Consider the following 26,298-nt stretch of genomic DNA (forward strand, 5'->3'; position numbering starts at 1 on the left):
TACGACCCACTTAGAGGCACTAAACCTTTAAAATGATACTGATAGCATGTGATATAAATAGCAATCTCTCTCTATGATGTTCACTAGCAACAAAGTTTACAACTTCTGGCGCTACCTTGCACAGATAAATGAATGTGAAACATAAGGAACAAATAAATATCACTTGAGACATGAAAATTTCACGTGTACACTCACCAAACTATTGTAACGAATACCTGAATGTACAGAAAATATCATCTATACCAGAAATAGATTGTTTTTTTGGAGATTACTAACTTACCATTTGCTTTATTACCCGATGTCTGAAGCCACAATCGCAGCATCACCATGGCTTGTTGATTCACATTGTCTGGATATTCAGTCTTTATTAGATTTACATCTGAAGTTGAGATTCCTAGCTCACCAGCTAAGGCCACCCAGTCCGATCCAAGAAGGTTTGATATATCTGAGAGGCGTATGTCAGCCCGATGAATAGCATCTGGATGACCTACATAAATTAACAAATAAAAATTATGTTACACACATGTGTTATTAGGTGTGAATATTACACAGAGAATATCTCATTTTAATGGAAGAATCATTACCAAAACAACCAAGTAAGAGCAACAGTGGCAAAAGAACACAAAGAGAAGATGTGAGTAGGTTAAAAGAAGAGGAGGTGGAGAAGTAGTTTAAGATAAAGATTAAAAATAGATTAACAGAACTAGAAAACAAAAGCAATAGGAAAGAAGGTGAAGATATCGATACAAAATAGAACAAGACAATAACAGTTATAAAGGAGACTGCACAGGAACTATTAATAGATAACAATAACAACAATATCAAATGCAAATAATCGTTCAGTGAATCATGTAGAAAAGCAGTTGAGGCCAGGAAGACAGCCAGACAGGCAGTGATGAGCAATAACAAATATGAAAATAGTCACAAGAGAACTGAAGAGAAAATATCATTCATTCATAAATAAACAAATAAATAAACAGAGAAGGCAAGGAGGGCTACAGCCAGAACAATACTGAACAGTTTTACTGGACAATGAGAAGCTGCAGAAAAGAGTACACAACTAAGCCTATGATAATGAAGGATGAGAATGGAAAACTGATCATAAATGAAAAGCACCAGTTTGCTTTTGTTCTACAATATTATTTTTATTGCTAACCGGTTTTCGGCTTACAAGGCCATCTTCAGACATTAAATGTCCGAAGATGGCCTTGTAAGCCGAAAACCGGTTAGCAATAAAAATAATATTCTAGAACAAAAGCAAACTGGTGCTTTTCATTTATTATAATAATGTTGTTCTACCAAGAACCGACGGAAGATTCTGTTAATATGGGGAAACTGATCACTACAAATGAAGGGAATCTAGAGAACTGGAGGAGATATCTCAAAGAACTGCTGAACAGCCTGGTAGACACCTACAACAATGAGTACACCACTACTGGTGCTGTAGCAACTGCGCATGCACAACTAGGCACACTCGTAGCTTGAGCTCAGCAGTACATTTGTATACAGGAAACGTGGCACGACCTGATCATAATTGTTATGGTGTAAAGTCAAGCGCTGTCATGCCAGTCAGGAATGAGAGAGTAGAGAGGGCTGTGAAGAAGACATCAGTCAACTGAACGCTGACCGACCCCTCTCCAGGACAACAACACGACAGCAGTAGCCTCTATGTGAAGAGAACATAAGTGCCATGACCGATTGGCCATGGCCCAGTTCTACAGAAGCTTCAAGACAAACGACCTAATTAGAAGAATCAACTGTATTACTTCACTTGTATTAGGATTGGTTATGCTGAAGAACCTTGCATATTTTGTTTGTCACCCTTTGCTTGTGACACATATAGATAACACAAAGTTCCGTAGTCTAATTGTTCATTTTGTAATAAAACTCATTAGTACGATTTGCCTGAATCATTGTCTATCAATCCGAGGAAGTAGGTTTCCTAGATACCCCATATTTGATGACTAGGAAGGATTCAACAGTAATTTTTAAAGGACATTTCAGATTACCGTTCTCTGATAGTTTTTCTGACACTACAGTACATAGTTACAATTCTCTCGAATCACCATCTCAAGTAACATCTATTACAAATTATCAGTTGCTTTTTGCAGGATTGGTAAGTATTGACAATACAGATAAAGCTGAATTAATATTTACTGTGCCTTCATAAGGCATGCCTGCCAATAGTACCTTTTTTTTCTTCCAGTTTCACAATAATGTGGAATCCAATTAATGTTCTCAATTTAGCAATGATGAAATATGAAGAATGTGGTTCCCAGCCAAAATCACCTACTTCTCCTGAGGATGTACAAATGTGTCATTTGTTAGTTGATTTCCTTGACATTCATTTGAATGATATCAACATTTCATTTGAAATTGTGGATACGTTAGAAGAAACAGGAAATAACTGAGATGATTCCATGAATTGTGGTTCAGACAAAGTCATTTGTGCCGGTAACAGTTCTAAAGAAGAATACCTTCCATGCCTAAAAAGAACACATACTGCAACAGCTTTCAGCAACAAAGAAAAGGCAATGAAATTTTGGTTAAACGAAGGACGGAAAAAACGCTTGAAGTTATGCAGTGTGCAAAGGCATTTCTGTTTCATAAAATCGGAGTGTGAACTGTAGAAACGGAAGAATGAATTACTTGAAGTAAGAAATATGCACCAAACGGAAACCTGATACCATCTGAGTGAAAAATTGTTCAAAAGATTTAGAGCTGTTCGTGAGAGGCTATGCACCATTACTGATGGAGATCTATGAGACTGGGCACTCTGATTTGCATCTCACATGAATATCGATAATTTCCAGGCTTTGTTCAAAAATGGCTCTGAGCACTATGGGACTTAACTTCTGAGGTCATCAGTCAGGCTTTGTTGACCTGGCTACGCAGGTTCATGAAATCATACAGAACAGGAAGTCGCAAAAATTACCAAGTTTACATCACGTAAACATGTACAGCAGCTGCCAGTGATAGACAATGCTATAGAGAAATACATAGCTGATGTTAGGACATAACTTGCTGTTATCCCCGTAACTGCTGTTTATAACACTGATCAGTCAGGTGTCATGGAAGAACTGCATGCACACTGCACTTTATCATTTTGGGGTGAAAAACAGATGGAGCCGGTTGCCCAATCAATGAATGCAATGACACATTCATATATGATAATGCCAGTGATAAGTGCGAGTGGTTTATTGTTTTCGCAGCAGTATATCTGTCTTCAAGAACCGCAAGGCAAATTAGATCCAAAAATAAGGAATGGATTGTTTAATTACATCTTGTAATCGACATATCAAAACCAAGAAAAATGGGGAAAAATAATTTTCAACATTTCCTTCCAAACATATTCCTACCAGCTGCAGAAACTAATTCGTTGCTTTTGTTGGATTCATGGTCTGGACATAATTATGCCTCTATTTTTGTGAAGAACAACAAAAAATCTATAAATGTAATGTGGACTCGCCCTGAAACTAGTAGTGCAATTCAACCTCTCGATAGCGAATTTTTTTTACAGTCGAAAGCATTTTTCAGAAAATTATCAGACAACATAATTTCTGATCCTCTCTCTCATTTCAGGTTTATCAGCAGAATGGTATTCTTAAGCTACAGTCATTTGTGCATTACCAGTATTCTTCGCCACATTTTACGAATTTGATCAAGTATGTCTGGTATGCATCGCAATATGCAGAACAATGGCCAAGACCATTTCTGACTCCATCCCAGTTCAGTCTAAATAAAACTAGTGGTTACTGCAAAGAGCCTGACTGCATCCATTTTTCCTTTGTCCAATGTGCCTGGTGCACGAAAAATGCCTTTTTTTTCATTCAAAACACACTTCACCTTTTTGTGACAACTACAGGAAATAAACAAATAACTGTTTCACTGATAGTCAAATGTACACTCCTTCAGTAACAGTGCACTTGCCATGGAAAACAATCCTTACTGAATAGCAAAGTTTCGTATTGTGGCTCTAACAAGATAGAATTGCATTCTGCATACTGCAAATATTAGCTCCAAAAACTAAAAATTAATAGCACAGCATTCATAGGCAATGTTTGCTACCTTGTGTTCTCTTCCGTTCCCTCTAGTATAAATAATTCTACCCATATACAAGCGAATGGTAGTGAATTTTTTGCAAATGCTCATTTGCATGTGCTCACTTCCATTTGGTCCATTGCAAACCGGGCTTTAGATGCTTAAAATCGGTATCTGTGAACTACGGATAATCCCGCTGCACGGCACTGCATGAGGGATTCGCCAAGTCACGTGATATGTGCTCAGGGTGGTACAATCCACTGTTATAGGCTGTTCTTCATGTGGCAAAATGTGTAACTTAACATTTTTTACAAAATACTTGCAGGCCTCTGAGCAGCTAAAATTTTGGCAGTGCATTTCTTTCATTGTCTTCTTCCTGTGTACAAAATTTCAGGTTAGGTTTTGACATGTCTTATTGGACTATTCGCTGGTTACTTCAGCCACATTTGCATTTAGCATCATTGCAAATATTAGGGAGAGACAAATCAGTAACTTGACATATTTTGTGTATCTTCATTCAATGATGGTATGTGGAATAATGTTCTAGAGTAACTCATCTTTAAGAAAGAAAGTCTTCAATGCTCAAAAATGAGCATAAGCGTAGTAAGTGTTGTTCACCCATGATCATCTTGCAGACATCTATTTAAAGAGTTTGGCATTCTGACTACTGCTGCACAATATAACTACTCCCTCACAAAGTCTGTCATAAATAATTCACTGCAGTTCAAATGGAACAATGATATGCATAATTACAATAGCAGCAGAAAAAATGACTTTCATAACTCCACACTAAGGTTACCTTTAGCACAAAAAATGCTGCATAATGCTGCAACAAAAAAATTTTAATAATTCATCCAAGGATATAAAATGTCCGACAGATAGCAAAGTAAAATTTGAAAACAAACTCAAGTTTATCTTTGACAACTCTTTCTACTCTGTAGAAGAATTTCTATTACTGTAATGTGTAAAATATGGTGGGTAGGAATTACTAACTGACATCTGTAGATTATTTTTTACAGAACACACTTTATAAATGTTCAGTATGTAGCCATACTTAAAAATTAAGTTGTCATGTGTTTGTAAAGTGACTCATTCCACTTCATAATGATTTATTGTGCAAATGATCCATGCAACATGAAACTAACTAACCATGTATTTTGAAATGACATGGAAGCAGCTGGTTTTGTAAATACTGTTAGTAAATGGGTGTGGCATCAAATGAGACTGGAGTGTACCAAGAGCAAATCTGCAACTGTCAACTCACTTTTCAACAACGAACAGCACTTCCATGAGATCAGACCACCTTAGTTAAGGTTGATAGGTGAAGGAACATCATGAAGTACATAAGCAGAGCTGTTTAATTCTTTGATAAGCCTCAGTGCAGTTCAGTTCCGGAGAAGGTGTGTCATGTGTACTGATGGTTCTCAACTGGAGCTAGCATATCACTGATATAAGACATCAAAGAAATTAAAACAAGCTGCTGAGATCCTTATTATCATGAAAATACCATGGTGCAGATATTAGAAGCTGCACGGCCAGTATGGTAGTATGCATGTGTAGCGTACCTGTTTCCACATTTTCTGAAACTTTCTCATTAATTTGAGTTTAAGATTCAATACAGTATCTCAGAACATAGCGGGAACATGTCAATCTCCAAAATGATAGAAGGATTTTTTTATGAAAATGTGTTATCATGTTAATCACCTGAAGACATTTTGCTCAATGATAAGTTATAGGACAATTAGTGTAGAAATATTTCCCTGCAGCTGAAAATCCTGATAGTCAAAGTGACAGTTTTTATGTTATTGATATACAACTTTGAGATCGGTGCTGTTGGAGGGGCTGAGTAAGAAATAATTGATGTTTTTGAATAATGGCACTGGAGATAAGTACTGAGAATACCACACACAATATTTTGCTCTTGTCAGGACATGAGTTACTGGAGAGGTTGTTCAGAGCAATTGCAGGGAAAATGAGGCAGAAAAGAAGAAAAGAGATTTCACAGAGCAACAAGTCAGAAAAACTGGAGTCTTCTTAGGTGTCAATGAAAAACTGGGCACACACTGACTCACAAATCAACATAACTAGTGATCATCATCATACAAAGTACATATTAAATGAGAATGTTATACACGATTCTCCTGCAGGAAAAAAGTAAGAGGCAGAATGGAATAAACCCACAATATGTGCAACAATTAGAACATTTTTTCATTTTCTTTTACTTACTAATGCCATCTCTAAGGAAACTGTAATTTTTTTCTAGTTCCAGCAAGTCTGGTTCTGATGGTCCAGCATCAGGAATAACATTATCTGGTAGCACAATGTTGAGAGTACAAATAGGTGTTTGAGCTGGTTCCCCTTTAGCAACCTAAAGAGAAAAGAAAATGTTCCTATGGTAAAGCAAAGTCACAAAGGGATATGTAACATATTACACATTACAGACAAAAGCTTAAACATAATCTGTTTTTACCATGAAATATCTTACAAAAACATGGCCATTCGTAATTCTTGATATTTTTCTGCAAACATATTAAGTTAGTGAAATAGCTGACCTTTGGTTCTCTCATAAAAAGTATTCTACCAACAGTATCTTCATCTGGATCTTTCACTCGTACAGTGAAAGGTAAACGATTTTCTTTGAATGCTCTGAAACCCATTTGTAGTTGGTCACCAGACTTCATCACAGGAACCAGATTACCAGCAAATTCAATGTATACTGTCTTCCCTTCTTGCACCTGTATAAAGGGAGAATAAAAAAATCCAACAGAATTTCTAACATCAACATTATTTTGGTTGTTTTCTGTAACATGCAGTAGGTCCAACAGACTACCTCAACATCTTTGCTTTTGGCCACTTCTGTAAAATGTTCCTGGTGTTCCAGTGTCTTATCTTCTTTGTCATCAGTCATACAAAACACACGCAGTCTTGCTTCTAACAGATCAACTCGTTTTGCAAAAACAACAAATCTGTAAAGTAAGAGAATTTCAATAGATTACTCCTGGACAGTAATGGAAAAAATGAGGAAATCTCATAAATAAGATAGTATTACTTTGCCATAAATGGGGGATGTATAGATTCACGATATAGCTCCGTTGCCATTTTGGTTGCATCTGCTATGTTCCTGCAGTCCATTAGCCAAAATCGTGCTGAAACTGTTGTAGTAAATGTAACACAGTCCTTCACAAATGTCAGAGGAGTAGAACCAGTAACATCCTCCCATTGCGCTCTTGTTGTTCCACCTGTAAATATCAGAAAATGTTGTTTTATGATTTTTAACAACAGAATGAACATTAAATACAAATACAAATAATAATAATAATAATAACAATAACAATAATAATAATCAGTATGAAAATACAATGAAGGTTTTCACAGCCGGTTAGTATACTTACGTTAAACAGAAATCCTCTGTATGCTTTACCTGTAATGCTGCACAGCAACCTGAGTGTTGGTGCATCTCCAGAATACTGATTTATCATCCCTTTATTTGCTGCTTGTGGAACAGGTATTGTCAGTGTGATTGGTTTGTGGAATTTTCGTCTTCTTGGCTCAACAGTGACAATAGGTGAAACAGCAACTCTGTTCCCAAGGAGTTTTGCTGCCAAATCAGCAGAGATAGGTTGAGCCTGAAGGAGGCAGCAGCAAACAATAAAATTGTGTTTATTCAGCTTCTCCTGGCATAATTCATGACAGAGTAGTTCACTGGTGAACAGCTGGATTTTAAAATCCAAAAGGCACAATATTTTGGCAAGCAATCACGTTGTCATCATTTGGTGCACTGACGAACAGCTTGTCAGTGCACTTGATGATGGCAACATGGTCACTTGGCAAAATATTGTGCTCACTGGACACATACATCTTGCTATTTACCCATGAACTATTTTGCCAATATTAAAAATGACAAAAATTGAAAGTTAACAGTAAACAAAATCAAGTGAAAGTTACAGAATGGCTGACAGATATACTTATCAATATACACTCTATTTCAAACTCCTAAACACATGGTTTTTTCTGCCAGAACTCACAACACACATAAATGGAAAAAATATGATGGAAAATACTAGATAAAAGTAAGACCACTGAGAGTTGCAGATCAAAAGGCAGCATCGATATACAATAATGAAAAAGTGGTACAAATAAAGATCAAAGTTAGATTTATATGTGAATTAAAATGTCCAGAGTATACTGTGATGAAATCTTTTCAGGTTTTGTTGAAACATCGCAGAATTTCAATGAAGCCACCAGGATGGAAGCCCAAAAAAGATTTCATCAATGTTAGATTTGTAAACATTAATTACATATAAATTGCCATGTAAATTTCATTTGAACTGATATTATTGTGTGTTTTTAGTGGCATGCATTTATCACAGTTATGAAATATTACTACACAAAATTCTGCCAATTAATTGATCCAAAACTGAAAGATCCCGTCAGTAATTTTAAATAAGAAATAGGAAGTAATATGGGAAAAAAGTACTAACAAACAAAGAGGTCACTGTTAACAGACACAAAAGGAGTAAGAAAGGAACTGTTAGAGAGTAATATGTTCATTAGAAAGCCTTTCATTTGACTGTTTTTGGAGACAAAAATGTTTTAGAATCTAAAAATAAAATATTATAGTGCAATGACATTAGCTCCCTTATGTTCTTAACTTAGACAACACTTTTTTGACACAATTATTCCTAGATGACTCATACATATTTTAAACACCAAAGTGAAAAAATAGCATGGGATTGTAATTAGTTTTTCGCTGTCAATTTAACGAATTCTGGAAATGTCATCATTGTATTTGTTATCATACCTGAATTCCAACTCTGATCTTTTTGGTAAGGGCATCTTGTGGAAATACTGCTTGTACTTGGGGAACAACACTTGAGGACACCATGCCTCCTTCAGGACCAATAGCATGCACTTCCTGCTTCACTCGAGATACAACAGCAAAGTAATGTGGGAAGTCAACCGTAAGAATACGTGTTATACGATTTGTATGGAGATCTTCAAGTTGGCTCATTTCTGAAACAAGATGTTCATCATATATGTGGTGGAAAAAAGCGACTTCATGATCATAACAGTCATAAAAACAGATCATATTGAAATTTAGAGTCCTTATGATAAAAAAAATATTTTTTTCCCTCTGAGATCTTGCCTGTGCTACAAGAAAGACAAGAAGAGTATATGTGATTCTTCAGGCTTTCTTGGCATATCTGTGAATTTATGGTTCCCAGCTTGCTGCTGGACTGCTGAACTATGTTACTACACGTACTTGCGAGTGGTAAACCGTACCAAAAACCTGGTGATGTCAAGTAGTCGCCTTGAGGAAATTTACACAATGTGACCTGCAGCCGGTCTGAGAACTATTTATTCAAGAAGAACATTAATGACTTATTAGCAAAAGAAGAAAAAGTTTAAAAATGAATTTCATCTCATTACTGTATTCCTATTTTAATTAATTTGTTTATTTTTAGGGAATTATATATTTCACAGTCTCTGCACTACTAATAAGGGTAAAAGCAGTTAGTGAAATAATTCTTGATTGTTTTGTTGATAATACAGTGTCTTTTCCATTCAGCAACGAAAATATCAATAAGCAAATCAGTAATCAAAACAGAGAATATACAGCTGGAGGAAAAATTGACACTACATTACTCTCCCTAAGTATACCACCTTCTACATGACTAATCCCCTAGCCAGATGTTTAACTCCATAAAGTCCTGCTGTTTTTCATTGTTACACACCCACCTCCATCGATATTTACATTCACATCATATTTTATATGCATAACATACTATTGATTTTTCTTCCCTTTTCCAAATATTTGTTCCTCAAGGGCTGCATTTTACATTTTTTCTTGATGCTTGTTTAGGTATGGCTGAAATGAGTCTGGTACTGATCACTAACATTCGTGCATTTCTTGCATGCCACCAATTTTGCCTTGCAGATTCCACCCTGAGGAATGTTCTCCTGTTTGCTGAGTAAATAAGTTACTTTATGTCTTTCACTTTACAGAGTCCTCTCACAAATGAACTTACTACTTAGCATTATAGCAAGGCATTGTTTAATCTTTCTTATACTTTCACTTTGCAGCAGAGTATACTTGCCTTCTCCTTCAAAACTTTCATTCAAAACATCCTGAACAGCTTCTTCACTCGCTTCAAGTGTGTGCTCCCTCCATGTATCTCCATTGTCAGAACGTAGAATTATAATCTCACGTTCTTTGCCTCGAAGTGAGGCAAAGTGAGGAACTTCTATAATCACTGGTCTGAATACATACAAAAAAGATGTGTTAGACAATAACTTATGATGACAATAATAAAATACAGCTCTTAGTATGCCTGACCAAGCAGCACTTTGGATGGAAAAAGGCAAAATAATTTATGTATTCCAAATAAAATGAAAATGAAACATTACATTTAGTCCCATTACAGTACACAAAATTCATGCTCAAAAGTATGGATTACAAAGAATAAAATAATTGTTTCCAACCACAGTTTGCTTGATCAGACTACACGCCACACTGATCACATGTTCATAACAGCTTCTGTATGGTCAGATGTTTGGCAGTTTATAATTGAACTAAATTATATGATTGTTCAACAGCAGTACCTCGAAAAGACAAATATGACCTATTTAGGGCACAGAGGAATTATGAGTGGCGATTAAGAATTAAAGCTAGATATTTTTTAATCATCATCCATTTTCTGCAAAGGAAATTTGAAAATTTTCAGAACTACTAAATGTTTGCTGCTACCGTTGTGAACTTTGAAAAACATAAAAAGATATAAAGTTAAACTATAGCATTCCACAATCTGAGGCTTGTATATACACATATAACTATAATAATTTAATCAAATTTGTCAGTTTCAATTTCATACTGTTTATAGGATTTAAAAGTGGAATTCAAATCTATCTGTTACAAATAAGTTTCCTTCCTGAAGGAGTGCAATTGACACAAGCAAGCAAAGATAAAAAAAATTGTCATAAAGTAGATGACAAATCTAATCCAACACTGCAGTTACAGAATAGTGGGAACTTACCCAAGGAATTTCGCTCCAACAGGTCCTAATTCAAGGATTCTGCTAGCAAGTGCCTCACCTTCCATTAAGGGAGGTGGATTTGATAACCTGTCCCTGCGGAGATAGCGGCATGTGATGCGCATTGGCATTGCTGCTTTACGTGGAGGAACAATTACTCGCACTCCGGAATGTCTGCATCCACGCATTGCACCCCCACGAGCATCCACCAAGAAGCTCACGAGAAAACTATCAAAACAAGTAAAACTTTTAGAAATATAAATTCATTATCAACTGATCAAAAGAAGTCAGTACTTTTAATACTCTGGGACATACTAATATCAAAATACATTATTTTATGAGCATATTTGTGCACTCTCTCTCTCTCTCTCTCTCTCTCTCTCTCTCACCACACACACACACACACACACACACACACACACACACAGGGATGGAGAGAGAGAGAGAGAGAGAGAGAGAGAGAGAGAGAGAGAGAGAGAGAGATATTTGCACATACTATTAGTCAGTTAAAAAGTATGTTCATTTGCTTCATAGCTACATTAACATGTTTATACTTCTTATACGCAAGTAAAACAACATAATATTGTATTTTCATTTTATTGAGACAGACAAGTAACCCTACATTTTCTTCACAGTAACACATAGTGGCAACAAAATATCACAAAATAGGTATGTAGCAAGAACTTTCAATCAACCACAATGCATAGACAAAATCCAAGTACAGAAGATCAATCTTTTTGTGTAGCAAAGTTGAAGTGCAAAACATATAAATAACAGTTATAGCACATAGGTTAGCCTCCAGGCTCTCTTCCTTTTGAAGTAATGCCAGTAACCTGCTACTTCTAATGGGGAAAAATGGGGTTAGTTTTTCTCTCTTCACATTGAATAAAATTCTCAAGGTACTATGGGCATACTACAAGATGTCCACTGTCAGAAGGGTGAGGGATATGGCAAGAGGTAACTGCCCTTTGCTCTTGTGCAGTCTGAGGAGTGAAGTCCTTATGACGAACTTTAGCCATATCCTATTAGTGTGTCAAGCGGACTCATGGTGGTAGTTCAACCTGTAAACTCTGTGTTGATGACATGCTATCAGGTTGCTAAGATTTCTCATGACATGGTATAGTATACAGGGTGTAGAAAAATTGTGTCATGCAATTTTAACCCTGGATAGCTGACGCCAGTAGGAACCAAAACTACTAATGTTGTGCAGGTCGACAACACACCATTTTTAAACTATGGAAATTTGGCACCACAGACTCTGATTGACCATGGGATTGCCCTGTTTCCATTAGTCTGTTGATGGGCAGTGCTATGGTTGTTGGTTCACAGATACAAACATCCCTAGCCCCGTCACTGCCCCAAAGTGATATGCGCGTGTGTCAAATAGGTCTCGCTGTTTGCCTCCACCTCACACATAAGCTTAGCTTCAGAGCACATACACGTCACCAGCACTTTAGTCATACAGTAAGGATGGCAGTACAGTATTTGTTTGAAGAACAACAAGATATGGTTTTTGTTTATGGACTAGCTGACAGTAACATGCATGAAGCTCGATGATTGTATGATGAACGGTATCCAGCAAGACCCACCCACACCCGCGAACATTTACACAATTCACTGGCAACTTGGTGAAACAGGCTCATTAGGGGGATATCATGGTGATGCTTGAAAACATGACAGGATGCTGCATTTGAAGAGAATGTTCTCAAGCGCTTCGAGGAAGCACCTACGACAAGTACTCAAGCCGCTGAACATGACCTGGGGTCACTCATTGGTTAGTCTGGGAGGTTTTGAGGGATGACAGCTAGCATCCACTTATTTTCCACCCTGTACAAGACCTAAATCCTGTGGCGAACTATGAACTCAGGCTAGGGTTTTGCTGGTGGTTTCTGTGACATGTTGCACGAAATCCTGACTTCCTCACTATTGTGTTGTTTACCGACGAGTGCACCTTCCACATGGATGGCCTTCACAACACTCAAAATGTTCATTATCGGGCAAAGGGAAATACTCATGCCACGTACATCTACGGACACCAGAAACAATTTTTGTTCAAAATTTGAGCATGCATTGTGGGTGACCACCTGATTGAGGGCTGGTCTGTCTACCTCCTTGACTTACCGGGGCAAATTACCTTCACTTTTTGCAACAAACTCTAGCTGGCTTGCTGGAAGATGTTCCCCTGGACATACGGCTATGGATGTGGTTGCAGTGTGATGGGGTGCCCGCACATAACAGTTGTGCTCTGTGTGGATATTTAAATGAACTTTTGGACAGCCTGGTAATTGGCAGAGGTGCTCTAGGATATGGCCCCCATGATCACCAGACCTCACGCGATCGGATTTTTTCCTATGTGGATTCTTCAAGCTTCCAGTTCACCCACCTGGACGCAAACCACCTCAAAACAAAGAGGAATTAATGTATTTCATTCAACATGCTGCCAATCACATCAGGACAATGCCAGGGATCTTTGAAAGAGTTCAGAAAAACACCATTTGATGTTACCAAGCTCACATCGCATCAGAGGATCACCAGTTCAGGCACCTGCTTAAACTAAACAATGTCCTAGCTATAGAAAAGGCCCTTTTCATGACTAACACAATTTGTAAAAGACTTTCTGTATGCAAACTAACATCTGTTGACAGGTTTGTTCCTGGTATGTCTTATCATGAAATTACAATGAATGTGTCAGGACCCCAGCGGATTCGCCCCCAGGCCCCCAGAGTCGAAGGCTGGCGCACTACCACCGAACATGCAGGCTGCCTTGGATACATTGCAATCTCTGGCAGGCAAAGCATTCACACTCATGTGTTGTCACGAGAAAACTATCAAAACAAGTAAAACTTTTAGTAATATAAATTCATTATCAATTGATCAAAAGAAGTCAGTACTTTTAATGCTCTGGGACATACTAATGTCAAAATACATTATTTTATGAGCATATTTGTGCGGTCTCTCTCTCTCTCTCTCTCTCTCTCTCTCTCTCTCTCTCTCTCTCTCTCACACACACACACACACACACAGGGATGGAGAGAGAGAGAGAGTGTGGCACCAAGTTTGTGTAGTTTAAAAATTGTGCGCACAGTGTAATTAGTAGAGGTTCCTATTGGCATCAGCTATTCAGGGTTAAAATTTCGTGTCAGTTTTTCTCCACCCTGTATTTACTTTATATGTCACATACACTGTCAGTACTTATGGTTAATTTTGGAATATCAGATAGCACAATACAGCATGACTATTATCCTTCAGTATGAATTTTATGAGGCTTTTGTTGAAACAAAATAGAGAGGAAATCAACTTTATTTAGGAAAAACATTGTTTCCAGACTAGATGGAAATAATGTTATTTTCGCTCTTCCACTGATTTCTGCTGCAGTTTGTCTTTGACGTGAACATATTCAAGTCCAGCATAATAGTGCAGTATTTACATCAGGGACATGTTAATATATACTATGTGATCAAAAGTATACGGACACCTGACTGAAAATGACTTACAAGTTTGTGGCGCCGTCCATCGGTAATGCTGGAATTCAATATGGTTTTGGCCCTCCCTTAGCCCCAATGACAGCTTCCACTCTCACAGGCATTCATTCAATCAGGTGCTTGAAGGTTTCATGGGGAGTGGCAGCCCATTCTTCATGGAATGCCGCACTGAGGAGAGGTATCGATGTCGGTCTGTGAAGCCTGGCATGAAGTTGGCATTCCAAAACATCCCAAAGATTTTCTATAGAATTCATGTCAGGACTCTGTGCAGGCCAGTCCATTATAAGGATGTTATTGTTGTGTAAACACTCCAGCACAGGCCATGCATTATGAACAGGTGTTTGATCATGCTGAAAGATGCAATCGCCTTCTCCAAGTTGCTCTTCAACAATGGTAAGCAATAAGGTGCTTAAAATATCAATGTAGGCCTGTGCTGTGATAGTGCCATGAAAACAACAAGGGTGCAAGCCGCCCTCCATAAAAAACACGACCACACCCTAATACCACCGTCTCCGAATTTTACTGTTGGCACTACACATGCTGGCAGATGACGTTAACCAGGCATTCGCCATACCCACACCCTGCCATCGGATCACCACATTGTGTGCCTGATTCGTCACTCCACACAACATTTTTCCACTGTTCAATCATCCAATGTTTAGGTTCCTTACGCCAAGTGAGGCGTCATTTGGCATTTACCGGAGTGATGTGTGGCTTGTGAGCAGTCACTCAACCATGAAATCCAAGTTTTCTCGCCTCCTGCCAAACTGCCATAGTTCGTGCAGTGGATCCTGATGAAGTTTGGAATTCCTGTGTGATGGTCTGGATAGACGTCTGCCTATTACACATTACGACCTTCTTCAACTGTCAGCGCTCTCTGTGAGTCAACAGACAAGGTCGGCCTGTATGCTTTTGTGCTGTACATGTCCCTTCATGTTTCCACTTCACTATCACAACAGAAACAGTGGGCCTAGGGATGTTTAGGAGTGTGGAAATCTTGCGTACAGACGTATGACACAAGTGACACCCAATTACCTGACCACATTCGAAGTCCGTGAGTTCCACAGAGCATCCCATTCTGCTCTCTTACAATGTATAATGACTACTGAGGTCACTGATATGAAGTACATGGCAGTAGGTGGCAGCATAATGCACCTAATATGAAAAACGTATGGTTTTGGGTGTGTTCGAATACTTTTGATCACATAGTGTACATGGATAGAAAATCCAGGCCAGTTACACGCACCAAATAAGAGGTGGCCCTGAGCAGCAGCTATGCATATATAAAAGATGAAGAATTACTTAGCTTTCTTGCGAAGTCTTCCTTCAGAGCTAACAAATGCTTGTGCGGTCCCACACTCCTCCAGAACCTATGCACACACACAGCCATTCTTGTTTGGGGAACCACCTTCTCTACAGACATACTGTGAACTATTTTGCAAGTTCCTTTTGTAATATTTTGTCTCCAGCTTTAAACATTTCTATTAAGATGCCACCAACTTCATATTTCAAACAACTTTACAAACCTCATCTGACATTACTTCATCTTTCAATGTTTGTCCAGTTTTCTCTCTATTGTTGGTTACTATGCCATCTGCTATCTTAAAACAAAATATCCACCCAATCTATGTCTGTCTTGTATTCTTCATACTCTTTATTATTTTAATTTGTTTTAATTTACCACATTTTCATTGTATATTCTCACATCACATAAAGTACAGCTGCCAACATGAATAACTTAGGAGTAGTTACCCAAGTGTAGCAAAGCAGCTTAAGTTACTCAATAAAGGCAGGTCCTCTGGACCAGACGGCATACCAATTAGGTTTCTTTCTGAGTAAGCTACAAAATAGCTCCATTTTTAGCAATCATATACAACTGCTCTCTCGATGAAAGATCCATATCTAAAGACTGGATAGCTGCACAGGTCACACCAATAAGCAAGAAAGGAAATGGAAGTAATCCCCTGAATTATAAATCCATATCACTGACAGTGACTCGCAACTGAGTTTTGAGACATGTACTGTATTTGAACACTACAGAATATCTCGAAGAAAACAATCTATTGACACACAGCCACCACAGATTCAGAAAATATCATTCTTGTCAAACACAACTGGCTCTTTATTCACATGAATAATGAGTGCCATCAACAGGGATCCCAGATTGATTCCACATCTGTGAATTTTCGAAAGGCTTTTGACACTGTTCTTCGCAAGCAGCTTCTAATCAAATTGCCTGTGGAGTATTGTCTCAGTTGGGCAACTGGGTTGGTGATTTCCTACCAGAAAATGTCACAGTTTGTAGTAGTTGAAAGGAAGTCATCCAGTGAAACAGAAGTGATATTTGAAATTCCCCAAGGAACAGTTATAAGCCCTCTGTTATACCTAATCTACATAAATGTTTCAGGAGACAATCTGAGCAGCCCTCTTATATTGTTTGCAGATGATGCTGTTGTTCACCATTTAGTAACATCATCAGAAGATCAAAGCAAATTACTAAATTGAAAGAAAGGAAGCTTATTTTGTATTATCATGAAACAGGTGAGAGTGTGTCAAGACATTTTTCTGTTCTGGTGAAATCTTTCACAAAATTTCAATCACCCCAAACGTAAAAATCCCACACAGGCATAAATTACCATCATAATAAAATAAGAGAAATCAGAGCTCATTCAGAAGGATTTAGGTGTTAATTATTGCCATGTGCTATTTGAGAGGAGTCCATATTTGGTTGTTTCTTTCTAGAATATGTTATGGACAAACACACTGTTGTTCTTGACAAATTTCACTAATGTGTTACCTCTATCATTTCGGATATAATTTCTAAGCTTTCTCACTGGGAAATCATTCTTTAGTTTCCATCTTACTTTTGTAGCATTAAAATTGCCATTTGATTCCAGTGTAGCATGATTTGCTCATTTATAAGGTTTTATTTCTTTAATTTTTTTCATGTGTCTCGCTACCATGTCTGAGATTCCTTCAATATGTGTAGTACAGCATATCTCCTGTTTTAGCTTTGTTTAGTCTGTTTTTTCCTACCTCACTAGTTCATCTTCATAACTCACTTTTCTGCAGTTTAATGTTCATAAAAAAAGTAGTATGAGGGTTTCTAAGGTCTATTATATAAACAATTTAGCCACACTTCATGTAGAAAGACACTGCACACATTTCTCATTATCACTGTTTATGTTCTGGCATCTATTTTTTGCTGCTGTTCTTTTTTATTGCCACTTATTCATCTAGCATGGGTCCTTACTTCTGCATCATTACAGTTCAGTATACTATCCCTTCCTACTGCCTAGGGCCCAATTCACACAGAAATGGCATGGCACAGAGACCTGGTGGCAGTTAGTCTGGAGCATGGTGCTGGCATGGCACTAGCAATGTGCACTGAAGTGGTGCTCTCAGATACATGTGGAATGGATCAGAAATGTCATCTTCATCAGATGAAGATATTGATTCACTGGATTTTCTGCAACTCGTAAATGTTCAGCAGCAAAGAAGACACTGCACACATCCATAATGGTTGAAGGGAGGTAAGAAATAGGTACATTCAACGTAATGAATGAGCTGAACGTGTATTCCGACTGTTTCCAGAACTTTTACAGAATGTATATTGCATTAGACAAAGTGAAGGGCAGCAATCAGAGAAAATCTGTGAAACTAGGATGTTTTGATAATAATTCGCATTTTTCTTGTGGCTTTCATTTGAACGTAAGCCTAAATATTGCAGATTTTGTGAGAGATGTTCAAAATACACTCCTGGAAATTGAAATAAGAACACCGTGAATTCATTGTCCCAGGAAGGGGAAACTTTATTGACGCATTCCTGGGGTCAGATACATCACATGATCACACTGACAGAACCACAGGCACATAGACACAGGCAACAGAGCATGCACAATGTCGGCACTAGTACAGTGTATATCCACCTTTCGCAGCAATGCAGGCTGCTATTCTCCCATGGAGACGATCGTAGAGATGCTGGATGTAGTCCTGTGGAACGGCTTGCCATGCCATTTCCACCTGGCGCCTCAGTTGGACCAGCGTTCGTGCTGGATGTGCAGACCGCGTGAGACGACGCTTCATCCAGTCCCAAACATGCTCAATGGGGGACAGATCCGGAGATCTTGCTGGCCAGGGTAGTTGACTTACACCTTCTAGAGCACGTTGGGTGGCACGGGATACATGCGGACGTGCATTGTCCTGTTGGAACAGCAAGTTCCCTTGCCGGTCTAGGAATGGTAGAATGATGGGTTCGATGACGGTTTGGATGTACCGTGCACTATTCAGTGTCCCCTCGACGATCACCAGTGGTGTACGGCCAGTGTAGGAGATCGCTCCCCACACCATGATGCCGGGTGTTGGCCCTGTGTGCCTCGGTCGTATGCAGTCCTGATTGTGGCGCTCACCTGCACGGCGCCAAACACGCATACGACCATCATTGGCACCAAGGCAGAAGCGACTCTCATCGCTGAAGACGACACGTCTCCATTCGTCCCTCCATTCACGCCTGTCGCGACACCACTGGAGGCGGGCTGCACGATGTTGGGGCGTGAGCGGAAGACGGCCTAACGGTGTGCGGGACCGTAGCCCAGCTTCATGGAGACGGTTGCGAATGGCCCTCGCCGATACCCCAGGAGCAACAGTGTCCCTAATTTGCTGGGAAGTGGCGGTGCGGTCCCCTACGGCACTGCATAGGATCCTACGGTCTTGGCGTGCATCCGTGCGTCGCTGCGGTCCGGTCCCAGGTCGACGGGCACGCGCACCTTCCGCCGACCACTGGCGACAACATCGATGTACTGTGGGGACCTCACGCCCCATGTGTTGAGCAATTCGGCGGTACGTCTACCCGGCCTCCCGCATGCCCACTATACGCCCTCGCTCAAAGTCCGTCAACTGCACATACGGTTCACATCCACGCTGTCGCGGCATGCTACCAGTGTTAAAGACTGCAATGCAGCTCCGTATGCCACGGCAAACTGGCTGACACTGACGGCGGCGGTGCACAAATGCTGCGCAGCTAGCGCCATTCGACGGCCAACACCGCTGTTCCTGGTGTGTCCGCTGTGCCGTGCGTGTGATCATTGCTTGTACAGACCCTCTCGCAGTGTCAGGAGCAAGTATGGTGGGTCTGACACACCGGTGTCAATGTGTTCTTTTTTCCATTTCCAGGAGTGTATTAGGAAATTTTTTCCAAAATTTGATCACCTGTATATATTTCACTGCCGTAGAACAGAAATTCCTCATTACAGGGCATAGTTTCCTACCATGTCACAGATATTTTGTCCTTACAGAGAGGAACAGAATATCCTTTCACCCAGAAAACTAGATTCCATTCATTGCCAACACTGAGGACAATGAATTCCTTTTATGAAAGATGGAACCAAAGGATTTAAGGAACCTTAGTGCACTAGACCAAGGATTGCACAGAGGCTCATTTAAAATAACCGAGTATGTCTGCCTACTCAGTTTATCTGACAGCCCTACCATACAAAACAAAAGAAAATGTTGGAACAGTCAGAAACTGTGGATTTGTTAAATAATTGCAAAGAAGCTGAGAGGTACTGGAAAAAGAAATCTGCTGTTAGATTACACTTCAGCTTTTTCCTATCTTGTACGATAAATTTCTGTCAGTAAAAAAAGCCAAGACGACATATGATGGTATATCCCAGCTGATGAATGAAATTTCTATGATCAAGTACCACAGGAATAGTAGATTTGCATGTCTGTCTGGCAAAATCCATTGACTGATAACAGATAATGTGATGCTGATTGTACATGTTTAGTCTAATTGCAACAGGAATAGTATTAAATTTTTCTGTATCTTCTGCTACTGCTTGTGCAGATTTGTATTGCAATTAGCATTGTGTGTTTCACCCCACGTTGTTGGACTTTTTCAAAATAAGAAAGACGGTCAAACCAGTGTTTCAGCACACAACACTGTAACTGTACACATTCAAGAGATAACATAAATAATTGTGTAATAACTGTTACAAAAATATGCAAAATGGCACTTCACTTCATTTGCACTGCCTGCATCATGTACACCCAAACCAGTAAGTTCAAAATTGGTAAGCAAAAAGGTAAGCATTAAACACCCAGAACTCAGTATACTTTAGTTTTATCAGTAGCTAAATCCCATTTCGTAATCATTGTTCACTGGAACACACATCATTTGTTCAACAAAATGTAAACAAAAACAGTTATTAAATGTTTTGTAAATGAAACTGTTAGTGTATGTATACAGTATATAGCTAACTCTGCTGCTCAGTCTGCAATTGTCTACCTCTAGTTTCAAAATGAGAGTAACTCTTAATGCAATGTTAACTCAAAATGTGATTGTAGCTGACTTCATAAACCACATATGAAAGAGAAACAAAACCAGAAATCTCCACAGCATGCGGCGATTTTGTGTTGTAGCTCATCGGACTGAAGCATCAAAATATATCACTCATTTACTCAGTATGGAAAGAAGTATTACTCTCCTTCCATCATTAAAAACAATTTTGATATGTTAGGTATATTTTGCATGCAGCTATTTATGGCCTAAACCACAGCAAATGTAAGCTGGTCAGTGAGTACATTTTTCACTGCAGACTTTTCAAACTAAGTCTGGTGGTTCACATATTTGCGAAGTATCACAGTAACTACGGACAATAATGAAAATAAAAGCAGTTCACTATCAAGTTGTCAGACTATAAGATGTGGAAAAACTGGCGTCTTTTACGGGGTACTTTCCTCAAAATTGAATGAGAAAGACTGCATAGCAGAGAAAAAGTGCAAATCCTAAACAGTGGTTTTTAATTTTTTACTTATAAGTAAAAAGTTCACTGAGAAACTATCTACAGAGACAAATGTAACTTTTCTCTATCTCCACAAAACAATTTTTTGGGTATATTGGATGACAATTCGATCCCACAGCTTTACTTCTGATGGTACCTCATTTTTTGTGGACGTAAAGCTGTGAGAGTGAGTTGTGAGTAGTGCTTGGAACGGTAAAGGTTCCAGGTTCGAGTCAGCCCTGCACACAGTTTTAGTACGCCAGGATGTTTCAATTCAATACAGTTTTTAGGCAGGTATTATTAGCAACCATTACATGGAAAATGTATTATTCAGGGATGCTTTAATGGATTAACATTAGAATTCCCACAAAACAGATTGCCTCTTATGCTAGAAGATGTACACTGGTAGTATGACAGATAATGTGGTTGTTTCGTGCTGGAACACCAGTCAATACCATATTACTGCTCACAAAGAACTCAACAAAAATCTTCTCAGAAGATGGTCAGAAGAAGGACTAATTTTGTGGCCCATCTGATCACTGAATTTCACACCTTCACTTTTCCTTGTGAAGGCTACCAAAAGGTCCATGTATAAGGATTCAGAGTCAACAGGCACCACTTGAGCAACATGTGCATGCTGGAAGCATTCCATTTATTTCTGTCCCTGTCTCACTTCCCCTTTAAGCCTTTATTCTAAGCAACCTTTTGGCATCTTTCATAATTACAGTCTTCCCATATTTCCACCCTCTTCCACCTGTGACACCACTCTTTGGCCTGTACCATCGATAACATTATTACATCGGAGGTTTGATATACCTTTAAACTTATAATTCTGAACTAGATAAAGAGTTGAAAAACTTATCAAGAAATCAGAACTACATCTTTTACTATATTGAAAAGATGACTTATGTTTTAAAAATACAAAAAGAGGGAAGGGGAGAAAAACTCATGGAAACGAACATAGCAGTTATGCTTGCTGTAATTCTTCTTTTTCTTTTTTGATTATTACAGAAAATGTGTTAAGCAATATAGAAGATAAAAGAGGAAATCCACAAATAATACTTGGACTGGATGTTATTTGACTTGCATGACAGCTGACTTCATTCAGACTTCCTACTGGCTTCACCAACCTAATCTAGAAAAATGTTGAGAGATATCCAAAACCACCAAGTTCCTCCATGATTCTTATAATTCCTAAACTTACCGCAATTTCTCTAGAGACTGCACAATAAACAGGATACATGATTTATTCCTGTTTTAGCTGATTACTACAATATGTACTGAAATGCTCCATATATCCCAAGCCAAATCATATCATTGGTTTAGAGGTGAGAAGTCCTGGTCATTGAAACTAAATATTTCGAGGTGCTGTATATAATATCTTTCTTTTCCCCCAGAATTTTAACTGTAATCTGCATTGAGTAATGGCACCATAGTCAGAAATTAATGTTCTTACTAACTGAAATGTTAGTTAGAAAGTGCAATGTAATTCATATCTAAGTGAGAGTTAAACAGGCAGCACATTACAATGCAGCAATTTATGACTAGTAATGCCTGACAGACATGACTCATGAAAGGCAAGCCTATGTGATTGTTTAATACTTTCACATTCTGCTTTTTAACAGAAGTTTGAGGATTACAGCTTGTGTTCAAAAGATTTCATGCATTTTCATTTCAAAGTTATAACAATGCATAGAACAAAAATTATTATTGATCTTTGGAAACTGATTCATTTTTCAGAAACTTATAAATTAACTGATTTTTTCTGATATAAATCACTTGCTGTACACAAGTAACTACTACTACATTCCAACACATGCAAGGAAGAGATTATTATAATTTTCTGAATATAAACTGAAGAATGTAATAACAAAACATAACAAAGCTCTGAACTCTTATTCTACAATAAACAATTCCTTTCTCACAAATTCATAAATTTTACTATAGGAGCTGTCAGTGTGCATCAATATCACTGAAAGGTACAACATTTTCTTAAATTCATAAAGTACATGCTACACTGATAAAATGGATAACATAAACAATATAAATAATCAGTTAAGTGAAGTCCTTGAAAATCAAGCAAGACTAAATTGAAATTGAAAGATGAGGCATATTCCTCAAGCTCTGATGACTGATATCTACAATACATAAAAAAAATTGAAACAGCGTACAAGTTTCTAATTACTTACATTCCAACAACATTTACTTTCACCAAAACAAAATAAATGAGTACTGCTAAAACAGAACCCTCAGAGCTTTACCAAATGATTCCTAATTTTATGTTGTAATCTCATTTGTCTGTTCCTGCCCAGAATACATGAGGGGTTGTGGGGATGGCGATTATTCGTCTGCTGTTTGTTCTGATGTTTTTCATATCTTTAAAATCTGATTCACCTAACAAAGCCATAAAAAAAACATAATTACCACTTAAACTGCTAGAATGCTTTGAAATGGGTGCTTTGTAATTTTGAAAAGATTTTCTTCTGTAAGATATGTGGTACAACACACTGATTTTAGAGTCAATAAACAGAAAAGATATCCCTGCTTTCAGCCCTACTACATAAAGGGCAGTAGAATGACGTTTGTAGCTCATGTGTCACAAATTCATTGACCAATACGGTGATATATGCAGAACTGCATTTCCAGTGTGGAAAAATCTATTAGTTTTCTAAACATGCAAATGTCATCAATGACAATTTGATTACAGTATTTTTGACTTGTTTAAACACCCAAATTTTGTTTCCATCTCCAAATTAAAATACAGGGTGAAAATTCAACTGCAGCAAGACTTATGCCCAATTCTGTACAAGTATCATGCACTTGAAACTCAATGCTCAACTACTTCATGAGCCCTTGGTGTTCAATGAAATGAGTTATTTATTTATTTTTTTTAATTTTAAGACCAGAGGCACTACCTGAGGCTTAGTCAATTGTGGAATGTTTCTATCATTCTTAACTTATTTTTCTTCCTCTTATTGTTACTGTCTTAAACCTCTGCTTGTTGTGCCCTCTTTCATGCATCTGTGTTAAATTTCTTGATTTCATCACTGTTCTCTCCATAGTTTTATGGTATATCTAGTGATCGTTTACTGATGTGATGATGCTGCTTTATTAATTTTGGTATTTGATCATCTCTCATTCTTTAGACAAAAAGTGTAATCAGTAATTTTCACAGTGATTATCGTCAATGTTACCATAATATGGCATATGACATATGACATTTTTAAATAACGTTCATTGTTATTTTCAGGAAATTACCTGATGTGTTCTCCACTATTTCAGGTTTCATTTGCACAAACATTCTCTTTTTTGCTTCATGAGTGCACAGACATCTTTCCCTTTAATCCCATTCTCTTGTAACAAACAATCATACAGTTGTGTTCTATTCTGAACACACCCACTAGTACCTAATGAATGAAGTTATCCAGTCTATCACTACATCCATTTGTCTTATCCCAACTAAAACACACAGAATTTCATAAGCAAATTTCCTGTAGGACTGTTATGAAGAAATTTTCAAATATTCTGTTGCTTGGGCTTTATTAAAGTCTCAAAGCTCATGAACCACTCAAAACATTTTCTAGAATACAAGATAACAGAATGACGTGCAATGTGATTTATTGCCACCACAAACAGCATGCAAACACCAACATTCCTTGATGTAAAACACATAGTTTTGCACTTACTTTCTCCAATGGGGAATGCTGTTTCACCAAACAAACAAAAAATCAAAGAAAAATGTTAGTCAGTTTCTAAGGGTATTTTTAATATTCTATAATTTATACACATATAAAAACTCACAATCTGTCATGCCCTCTTTGTTAATTAAACACTACACTGATAGGAATTCCACACAAACAGTTAGATACAATGTATAATGTAAACTACAGCTAACTGTGATAAGTGATATGTGTTTATTTGAGACCCATGCCCATTAATAGGAAACACACCATTTTTCCTCCCTCATACATGCTTGTATTAATTTGACCACTTTGCCATTGTCGGCTTCTCCCCAGTTTCGGACTTAAATTTAAAGCAGGTGTACATCTGATGTAAAATCTTAATAATTAAAATTCACAGTGTTATAAGGAAGTGATAGGACCTTTAATGTAAATCTATGTAACATAAATATCATTAAAATACATGTATGAAACTAATCCCATAACTCATAAGTAATGAATCAAATAACAAACAATGGGAAGTCCAGTTGAGAACATCAACAGTATTATGAAATTGATACATTGAAAGATGAAAAGGTTGAGTTACAGACATGTACAATGAAAAGACTGTCATGCATTTACCTTTCGGCCAAAGCCTACTTATAAAAGAAAACACTCACAATCATTCAAGCAAAGGCACCTCAAGCACACTCAGGTGTTGTGGAGGTGTGGTGTTCCATCACCACACCTACCTCCATAACATCCTGGTCCATCCCTATGCCACTCCTAACCTCGGCCCTTTGACAAAGGGATCATATATCTGTGGAAAACCCAGGTGCAAGGCCTGTCCACTCCATACAGCCAGCACTTCCTACTCTAGTCCTGTCACAGGCTTATCCTACCCCACCAGACGCTGGGCCACTGGTGAAAGCAGCCATGTCATATACCAGCTCTGCTGCAATCATTGCACATCTGTCCACATGGATGAATGGCTATTGCCAAACTGTGGCCAGGAAAAAAGTGGATAACACTATGACACAAAATGCAGCTTAAAATAACATGCTTGGCTTCAATGACTGCTTTACAATCTGAGCCATCTGTGTTCTCCCTTCCACACAAGGTTTTCTGAACTGTGCAGAAGGGAGTTATAGGACACATTCTCCACTCCCAAAACCATCCCGGCTTCAACCAACGGTAACTTATTGTTCATACAACCTCTATCCAACACTTTTTGCCCCCTCTATCCTAAACCACCTCCCAATTCAAGTCCTCTCACTGGTACTGTGCACCACTCTTTTCACTC

The 26,298-nt window shown here is 38.1% G+C and overlaps 1 protein-coding gene across 1 annotated transcript in view; it reads right to left on the bottom strand.

Moving 5' to 3' along the window:
* The window catches only part of LOC124600409 (ankyrin-3-like), a 267,644-nt gene that overhangs the window by 35,691 nt on the left and 205,655 nt on the right, over positions 1-26,298 (bottom strand). The window contains exons 20-28 of the mRNA XM_047136159.1: positions 11,076-11,300; positions 10,140-10,300; positions 8,843-9,054; positions 7,463-7,667; positions 7,091-7,280; positions 6,872-7,007; positions 6,594-6,776; positions 6,268-6,409; positions 281-487 (exon numbers count right to left, since the gene is read on the bottom strand). Of these exons, the coding sequence (XP_046992115.1) occupies positions 281-487; positions 6,268-6,409; positions 6,594-6,776; positions 6,872-7,007; positions 7,091-7,280; positions 7,463-7,667; positions 8,843-9,054; positions 10,140-10,300; positions 11,076-11,300 (1,661 nt within the window). The remainder of the gene's footprint in view (positions 1-280; positions 488-6,267; positions 6,410-6,593; positions 6,777-6,871; positions 7,008-7,090; positions 7,281-7,462; positions 7,668-8,842; positions 9,055-10,139; positions 10,301-11,075; positions 11,301-26,298) is intronic.

This window comes from Schistocerca americana, chromosome 1, assembly GCF_021461395.2.
Source record: "Schistocerca americana isolate TAMUIC-IGC-003095 chromosome 1, iqSchAmer2.1, whole genome shotgun sequence".
Classification (NCBI taxonomy): Eukaryota; Metazoa; Arthropoda; class Insecta; order Orthoptera; family Acrididae; genus Schistocerca; species Schistocerca americana.